Source organism: Anarrhichthys ocellatus, unplaced genomic scaffold, assembly GCF_004355925.1.
Source record: "Anarrhichthys ocellatus isolate YVR2014 unplaced genomic scaffold, GSC_Weel_1.0 scaffold1, whole genome shotgun sequence".
Classification (NCBI taxonomy): Eukaryota; Metazoa; Chordata; class Actinopteri; order Perciformes; family Anarhichadidae; genus Anarrhichthys; species Anarrhichthys ocellatus.
Genome location: NW_022280031.1, coordinates 10183798 through 10192912, shown reverse-complemented (window position 1 = coordinate 10192912; position 9115 = coordinate 10183798). Strand labels below are relative to the sequence as shown.

Sequence of the window (9115 nt, the reverse complement as noted above, 5' to 3'; positions counted from 1 at the left end):
CCATTCTTGGGTTCATCATTTGACACAAAGTCTGCTTTATCTGGATTTTGCCCTCTTGATGCTACAACAGTGGTGCGCTCCTAGGACTCGGGCTCAATTCTGTGAGCTGAAAAGACAAAAATAAAGAAATCATTTGAACATGGCTGCATGCGTCTACTGTAGTAGCGTGCAGGTACGTGATTATAACACTGGGTCTTCTGGGGTAGAGTGGCTGCATACTAACATTGCTTGGGTATCCGTAGTGACTCCGTGTCTGCACAGATGACTTGGTGCATGACACCTCTGAACTGGTACAGTAACTTCAGACTCTTCTCCTCTCCTACGCAGGGGTCGTAGAAGCCCGGCAACCCTGCCTGCACACAGTTGAACAATGCATACGCATGTCACAGATTTATGATAGTCAAATGGACTAAAAATGATATGTAACTAAGCACACACACGCACACACACACACACACACACACACACACACACACACACACACACACACACACACACACCTTGGGGGTCTCGGTGAGAATGAGTTTGGAGTCCTTGACCAGGCACTGCAGAGGCACGGTGACATCGATGACCTTTGCTTTCTCCTGTTTCTGGCTGGTGTCTGACACAAACTTTCCATACCAGGCATTCAGGATGATCAGACCTAGACAGTGACATACAATGTAAGCGTTTCATGCTTTCATATAACTTCAGCTGTGTTTACATATGAATTATGATGCCCAAAACAGAGAGCAGTACAGACAGACTGGAGTAATTCTAGGATATGACAGACATGAGGAGTGCACAATGATACGATATTGTGGTACGATAATGATATAAGCTGTGGCACAACAACAGTCCTGCTACTATAGCTTGATATCATTACTATATAACAATGTCTCCCTCTCCTTTTTGGACAGAGCATCTAGAAAGTGCTGTGAACACGCCTCATAAACACCGCTCTCAACAAATATAACAGGACATCCATTAGCACACTGAAATTACAGTCTTGATTTATGCCAGTGTACACGGCACAGATTTACAAGCGTAACCTATTTAAACATTGCAGCATGGAGATGGGCGACATCGTCAGACGTTGCTTCACAGCAGCAGATGACGGATGTCAGGCTTAGAAGAAAAAAAAAGAATCCTGGAGCTTCAGCAGGTGTTAGAATTACACATTTAGATTTTTACGAAGTTTTGGCTGCAAACTAAAAAAAAAAAAAGGTTCTCAGTTCGCACCCTAGTGTAGCGTCTGAGTGTGTGTGTGTGTGTGTGTGTGTGTTTCCTCACCCATCTTGGATTCCTCCCCTTCTATGATTCTCCTCACAGACTCCTGCATCAGCAGAACCTGCAGAGGAGCCAAGGGAGACAAAGGAGGAGGGGTGGAGGAGAACAAAAATACAACAGGATAGGAGAGAGATTTTCAGACAAGATGAGGAGTGAACCTAGAAACAATAATCAATGCCACACACGCATGCATGCGAATACTCACAGCAGACTCTGCCTCGTGCTTCTTCTTGGCGATGTCTGTGGCTGAGCTCTTCCTCTGCAGCTCCAGATCTCTGAGAAGCACAAAGCAGACATCAACAATCACCCACTGGGATTCACTGTGGAGGCTGTCTGTGATGACAGTGCCAGTGTGAGAGAAACCCTCCCAAAATGTTGTATCCTTGCCCAACTCAGTGCCGTGTAGTTCCATAATCAAACTATCTAAACTTTGTTTAAAAAAAAAAATATGCAAAACTTAAGGGGAACGTTGGTCAACGGTAAGTTAAGATCCATTCCCTGTCAAGTTTTTGGCAAAGTCAGATGCTGATTGAGTGTGAGAGGTGATGAGGACAGGAGTGGTACTGACTGCTCTTTCTGTGCTTGTGTGTATGGGATGATGATCAGTCTGTGGATGGCCATGTAGAGCAGCACGGGTCCCACAGTGGCGTAGAAGACAGCACTGGGCAGCAGCTGGTCCGTTAGATGGACTGGAAACAGGTACGTCTGACTGGCACGCGCCAACCTGCACGGAAACACCAGCACAAATACACACACACACACACACATTAGAGAACGATGCAGGCAGATAAGAACCCGTGAGAGAATGAGATCATATTTTGGGGTGACCAGTACTTGATCTTGAGTGTGACTCCCTGAGGGACCCCGATGCTGACAGTGGCTGACAGGACACTGTGTCGGCTGATCTTCCTCTCTACTCCATATTCCACAACAGTGCCAAACCAGCCCGTCCTGGAAATGGAGGAACACAAAAATGAACAGAGACCATGAGAGTTAGGCAGCTACTGATGTCAGTAACACAGGCAGAGTAGGACAGAGTGAAGCAGTTTCTTTAATTGAATTTCTGTTGCTTTGACAAGGAAATTACTTCAGCCTATTATTAGAATATAATTTGTTTGCATTGCCAGATTTTTGCACACTGCCTGCCCGGTAAACCAGCTGATTAACAGACAATAAGTCTCTGGAGAACGGATAAGCAGACAGACGTACTTCACAGAGCCTTTCACTTTGGTCTGGTCCTCGTCCTGGAACTTGTACTGGTAGCTCATCATCAGGTAGGAATGAGCCACGCCCAGCTGGAAGAGGTGGTGTAGGGAGAGAATCGCATATTAGTATATAGAGTGAAATTATAGCAAATATCAGGGTTAAGTAAGTCCAACAGTTTTGACAGCAGGTAGCGGTGCACTGTACAGTATATACCTGCCTGTCTACAGTGTAAATGCATCTGTTCTTGCGCTTCTGTTTGTGTGTACCTGCAGAGCTAGAGTAAAATGGCTGCTCTTTGTGTCTCGGACCAGGCTGGTGGTCATGGCGCTGTGGGGCCCCCAGCGCCACTGCAGGTAACCCATGGTGTTCTGGTCCAGGTGGCGTGCGGTCATCAGGGAACAGCTTGGTCGCAAACCTCGAGGAGAGAACTGCAAACCGCACTGGGCTGTCAAGAAACTGCACAGAGAGGAGGTAAAAGAGAGGACATTAAAAGAGCCAGAGAATAGTGTTGAAAGAGTAGGTATTTTAGTCAAACAGTGAGGTCTTACCACCGCGGAGTGAGGTTGCGAAACACCTTTAACCCAATGAGAGGTCCAAGTATGTCTCCTGCACCCAACTCCACCTACAGAGACACATGCACAGAAACATGTGATTGCATGCGGGCAAATCTGTGGCAAAATTACTAAAACAATCTGTCCTTATCCTATTCAACACATGCACTTTATATGCATGTGTGTGTACCTCTCCCCAGCCCTTGGCTGAAGTAACCCTCCGTACGGTCATGTTAATGTTGCCCCCTCCGTTCCCATTGTGTGTAGAGAGCGACCCAGACAGCACTGCTGTGTCAGAGTTCGTCAAAGGAGCCTGAAGAGAGACAGGAAAGTTACGCCTGATGAAACAAGACAGTACTACAGAGACCCTGGCTTAGGTAAGAAGCCGTGTGGAAGGCAAACGCTAAGTGAGTGTGTGTTTTTTGTTGTACCTCTATGGACTGGGAAATGTGCATCTTGTTGATTTCAATATGAGGAAATCCCCCTCCTGGCATCTCTTCGAAGTCCTCATCATAGCGGTCAAACAGGTCTGTTGCATCCACACCCACGCTGATTGTGCCCTGAACAACGAGTGAGTGAAGAGGGAGAGATTGACAGAATGAATTAAGAGAGAAGGAAAAGGGTGACGGACATAATGAAATGAATGTGGAAACCATCTACGGGCCAAAGTGTAATTGTTTTACACAATGTATTTAGTAATATCTGAATAGCCCACACGAGAAATACACTGAAAGTGGTGAAGTTGACAGATGAATGCAGTGTAGTTGTGACTGAGAACACCTTGGGGTTAGTTCTTTGCTGCAGTCTCCGCTCTTCTCTTTCTCTCTGCAGCCTTTCGTACTCCTCTCGAATTTCTGCTGGAGTTCTCTTCCTCTCCACCACCTACACATCATCATCATCATCATACGGTAGTGGTAATGAAGATATGTTAAGTATGTATAATGTAGCAGCAAAACCACAAAAGCTTTATGTTAGACACAATACATACCTCCCAGCCTTCCACCTCCAACCCTTTCTTCCCAAAGATGTCATAGATGGCTCTGGAGTGAGCATCGCTTAGCACTGAAGGGAAAGAGAGAAATAACAGTTCAGTTTATGTCGGTGTTTTGTGTTTCTGTCTGGATTTTGTTGTGCTTTAAATGTCTGTTTTCTGAGAACAATATCAATAAAAATGTTGAACTAAATGGTTTAAATCCCAATTGGTGCATACTTGCAGGCCAAGCGTCCTTACCTTCATATGCCTGGTGCACCTGGTTGAAAAGCTGTTCGGCCTGGCTTTTCAGCTCTGGGTCTCGATGTTTGTCGGGATGGTAGAGCATACACAGCCTCCGATATGAAGCCTTTAGCTCCTCCAATGTAGCCTGTGACAAGAAAGCGGGGCAGGTCTCACCACTGAGTAAGTTCTACAGCTAACACTTATTTTCATCATTGATTAATCCGACAAAAATACTTTGTTGATTTATTGTTGATTGACTTTTGAGAGGCTGGAACCAGCTATTTTGTTGCATTTTTTCTTGAAAAATAATTGCATATTAATTTTCACTCAGTTCAACTAATTCAACTAGTAATTCCAGCTCCACTCCTGGGTGCTGACACAAACCTGCTGCAGTAAAGCATCTTATTTTTAAGGAGATTGAAAAGCAGCTACAGTTCACTGACATTTAAACACTGAATTAAAAGAATGACAGCTTAAATCCTGTTAGGCTATATGGTGTCTAACATTATCCTGTTGAACGTCCAAGAACAAGTCCTTGTCAGGCCTGATTTGAGAAGGTGCTCATCGGAGCAGACGTTATTTTTGCAAACACACTCTAATGTGCAAACACCGCCTGCATTCAAGTAAAGTAGATGCTGAAATGTCCTGCTTATCATGCCTCTGCTGCATCAACCCGGTGTCAACCTCCACGGATGATGGTGCTGATGAAGAAGCCCGTTATTGAACTGGAGGAGGAGATACACCGACTGTAGAGCAGTTTCTCAATGGAAATCTACCCGACAGTCACGGGAAAAGTTCCGTCACCATTCGGTTTCACTGCAAACCTGAATGAGCCATACCTCTTTCCTGACGTTGAGCAGAGAGTAGTAGTCCTGGTTATCAAACTCAAAATCATCATCTAAGGACGCCGCCATGTTTGCGTTTGGTATGGTCCCGCCCACCCGTCCAGTGATCTGGAAGCTCATTGGACAGTCAAGTTGGGACCGGAAGTTGTTCTGTCGCCCTCTGCTGGGTGTGTTTGCGTTCGAAATCAGAGCTTTGACAGATTTGATACCTCCATACAAGAACGATTTAGAAGAGTGTTCTTACTTTTTAGACGGTTTTGTATTTGGCAGAGTGTAAACACGTTTTCTCTTTTCTTTTTCACTGAAAACACTACCGTTGGGAGAGATGTTGTAAAGGACACTGAGATGTTCTGAGTATATGCTGGCAGTTTCTTTTACAGTACTGAGAACACCCCAATAAAATGAAGCTCATCTAGCTTTGAGAGAGAGCAGCTCATGGTCACAAATATTGATTGAACTTCCCAATAGGGCATGGAAATAACATGTTGAAATTCTTAATTTTAGGTGGTGTTCCCTTAAAAATATCAAAACTAAACTAAAAAGTACACATTTTGCAGAATGCCCCCTTTGGGCATGTTGTTATATAACTGGTGAGATGTAACTAAGTACATACTGAAGCACCGTACAACGTTTAAATGCTACAGTAATGCTCATTTTTAAACAAATTAAATGCTACTGACAGGAGCGATACATTTTGCTCACAATACTTTTACTAAAGTACAATTTTGAATGCAGGACTTTTACTTGTAAAGGAGTATTTTTTTTTTGTATTTTGTAAAGGATCTATAAACTTCTTCCACCATTCTATACATTAATATACAGATTATTGTTAGTGATGCATCAACCTATGCAGAATTTCAATGTTGCCTATTATGGTGAAGCTAGGTAGCTAGGTTAGGTAGCTTCATCTATAAAAATACATTTGTTTTCAGGGTCTCATCTTGTTTTGGGATGAAATGTACAGTATTGTGTTATGAATAACACCTAATTCAAAACTATGGAATGACATACAACACAGAATATTTGCATTAGAAAAGTGTTGTTATTAAACCATTCTTAATTGGTCAAACAGATGCCTCAAATGTTTAGGCTTCAGTACAGAAAGTAAATGTTCCTACTTTTCACCACCACTACACCACTAATTTAGTTCTATATATTTGTTTATATATATATTGCAGTTTGAAATTTCTAGTAGTAATTTGTAGTAAAGTATCTGTCAAACTTGTGCATTGTAGTCCACAGCTTTGTTGTTTATGAAATGACAATTGTCATTTTTGAAGGTTTAAATTGATCTTCCTTTTTTCTGGCTAAATATCTTACATGTGTTTCTCATTCATCCTGCTTTAACTCTGTCTCTGAAGAGCCTTGTGTGCCTCTGCACTTCAAGGCTATATACGCACAGCATATAGCTGGAGATGAACCGTTCAAAAGCTTAGTTTTCCGAGAAGCATGTCAACAGAGAGGATTGTGTGTCAAACGCAAGGCTTTGGTGCAAAGGCAATATTTTACCGCGAGGCACAGAGTGACAGAGTGGATTTGAAACAATAACATAATGGTCCCAGTTGAACCCCTCTATTTAGAAGGAATAGCATAAAACGGTAGAATAATAAATAGCCTTTTGGTGAGAACATGTTGATAGGTTTGTTACAAACTTCCCGTAGGAATATTACAACAATGTTACAACGATATCCCGCTATAGAGTCAAATAGATAACAAGGGGAGGGGGGGGGGGGCACCTGACCTATATTATCACTTCAATTCAATAACAAGGCTCAAAGAAAGCAGTTGGTGAGTGCGCGCAGGCTGTGTGGAGCTGTCCTTTCAGCACCGCGAGCTTCAGCACCACATCGAATGACAGCACCCGCCAAGCCATCTAAAAAAATCGCGCATCAGAGGCTCTATCGGGCAGTTCTCCTCATTTAGATTCAAGAGGAGTTCATCATTTATGGCGAGACGCGACCTTACATCGCATTTTGTCAACAGTCCACTGGATTTGCATGTGGAGAAATGAACGCGCGCGTTGGTATGTGTGTCTGTAATGTGGCTACGTGTGTGTAGGCCTACGTTGTGTGCGTGTGTGTGTGTGTGTGTGTGTGTGTGTGTGTGTGTGTGTGTGTTAGGGAGAAGACGATGATGAGCATGGTGATGATGATGCTGTGGGAGGCTGTCAAGGTGTCCTCGAATACAGACGTCGTTCAGTGACGTGAGAAGGGAGAGAGAGCGAGGAAGAGTGCGCGTGAACGTCAGAGGGGGCGGGGCCAACGGGAACAAACGGAGGGATGGAGAGTTCCGCCGTCCATCCTCACCGTTTGAACCAATAGTCTCGCTTAACGCGGCAGGCTCGCCCCCCCCCCCCCCCCCCCCCTCTCCTCCCTTCTTCCCAGCCCCGCCCCCCTCCTTGAGCTGTCCTCTCTGTGCACGCGCGTGGTCCCCCCCCCCCCCACTCCCCACCACCTCCACCACCACTAGGTCGAGTCGAGGAGGAGGAGGAGGAGGAAGAGGAAGAGGAGGAGGAGGAGGGATGAGGCGCGCGGCGGAGGGGAAATGGCTGCCGAAAACAAGCCGGAAGGTAAGAGAGAAATAACGGTTTTTATTTGCGATGGCAGAGTCCCGCTATTCGGGGTTCAGACGAGGCGATGCAGGGACGAGGCATGGAGATGGAGAGAGATAACGGCAGGGCTTTCCCTTTCTAGCCCGTCCCGAAAACACGGACGCAGGTGCTGAACCAGCGACTGTGTGGAGCACGGTTAACCGACAGCAAATAAATAACGGAAGGAGAGTTGTCCCGTCGGTGTAGGCTCCAAGTGAGTCGGGGTATAGGGTAGTTTTTCACCGTCCGACGCTTGCCAGCGTTTCCCCTGAGCAGCTGGTTTATGAGTGCTTATGAAGCATTTAGCATAAAAGGGATGGGGATGAGAGAGGATGAGAGTGGTTCACGCTGAAGGAATTCAGATGCTTTCTGTGTGTGTGTGTGTGTTGTGTGTTGTGTGTGTGTGTGTGCGTGCGTGCGTGTGTGTTTATCTGTCTCTGTATCTCTCTTTGAGCATAAAATAGACCATTGAATTGTAGATTTATACTTTCCTGACATGCACGCAAGCTCCCAGACCAGCTGTGCATTTATTTAGTCACATTCCAATGTTGTGTGGGTGTGTGAATGTGTGTGTGTATGTGTGTGTTTATGTTTGTGTTCATTTGATGTGTGCTTATGGTTGCTAAGGCAGTGAAGGTGAGAATCTGGATGCCTTTGGGGAGAGGAGAGGGGGGGGGTCTCAGTTTTAGGTCATGTATAAATGTAGTTTACATTTTAACTCCCTCAGTTAAACTCGTGGGGGTCATTATCGTCACACACAGCCACCATTTCATTCAGACTGTTATTCATTCTTTCATGAATTATTTAAGAGGTGACCACAAACACCATGGCAATGTTATCTCCATCTCAAATCATAGGTTAATGAAATCTTTTTTTATTACTCAGTGCAAAGACATTTGTTTATAAACATACCCTGGTAGTCTGGTATCGCTTTTGTTTTCTTTCCTCTGATGTCACTTCCCCCTTTATAAACCAACAAACACCAACATATGAATGTGTCGTTATGGATGACACGCAGTTCCTCAACTTAAGAGCTAAACTGTCACACAGCACTGAAGACATTATTATGAGACTATTCGAAATTGTTTCTTGTGATCTCTTCCTCAGCAAAGTGACACTGAACACGGCAGGAAGAGTCTTTAACCGTCTCTCCACTATACGGAGTGATGTGAGAAAGATTTCTTTTAACAGGGCAATTTTCGGATAACTTGCGCTACACAAGTGTACTATCCTACATTTCAAAAGGCACATGTTCAGGTGCACAGCACTGGGAGTCAGACACGCATACATAGAGGCGTGCAGGCGAGCGTGCGGAGTGCAGCCAGAGGCAAAGGGAAGGCCGTGGGTTGAGAGTCCCGTTGCGTGTAAAGACTAGATCTGTAGATGAGACAGATGGCCCATGGGCAGATCAGCAGGAACTGTACCACATAAATATAAA

At 44.8% G+C, this 9115-nt stretch overlaps 2 protein-coding genes across 4 annotated transcripts in view; one reads left to right on the top strand and one right to left on the bottom strand.

Annotated features, from left to right (window-relative positions):
- Nucleotides 1-6: 6 nt before the first annotated feature.
- Nucleotides 7-5207, bottom strand: LOC116384532 (dnaJ homolog subfamily C member 11-like). Its single transcript, XM_031849314.1, has 16 exons — nucleotides 5082-5207; nucleotides 4258-4387; nucleotides 4015-4088; nucleotides 3807-3908; nucleotides 3458-3586; nucleotides 3217-3339; nucleotides 3024-3097; nucleotides 2742-2931; nucleotides 2479-2564; nucleotides 2104-2220; nucleotides 1838-1993; nucleotides 1475-1544; nucleotides 1273-1330; nucleotides 501-643; nucleotides 224-353; nucleotides 7-106 (listed from the first exon to the last, which is right to left on the bottom strand). Exons 1-16 carry the CDS (start codon nucleotides 5205-5207, stop codon nucleotides 81-83), a joined length of 1734 nt encoding a protein of 577 aa, XP_031705174.1. The 3' UTR covers nucleotides 7-80.
- Nucleotides 5208-7555: 2348 nt separating this feature from the next.
- The window catches only part of LOC116377624 (calmodulin-binding transcription activator 1-like), a 46525-nt gene continuing 44965 nt past the window's right edge, over nucleotides 7556-9115 (top strand). For all 3 annotated transcript variants that reach the window (XM_031839405.1, XM_031839479.1, XM_031839327.1), the window contains exon 1: nucleotides 7556-7656. In XM_031839405.1, the coding sequence (XP_031695265.1) occupies nucleotides 7632-7656 (25 nt within the window). In that variant the 5' untranslated portion in view covers nucleotides 7556-7631. The remainder of the gene's footprint in view (nucleotides 7657-9115) is intronic.

Excerpts from the sequence above, each read along its gene's own strand:
- LOC116384532 (XM_031849314.1), bottom strand. The coding sequence starts at position 5,207 with ATGAGCTTCCAGATCACTGGACGGGTGGGCGGGACCATACCAAACGCA. Across the intron at positions 3,340-3,457 it reads ACATTTCCCAGTCCATAGAG|GCTCCTTTGACGAACTCTGA; the intron begins GTACAACAAAAA and ends GTCTCTCTTCAG. Across the intron at positions 107-223 it reads ACTACGGATACCCAAGCAAT|CTCACAGAATTGAGCCCGAG; the intron begins GTTAGTATGCAG and ends TTGTCTTTTCAG.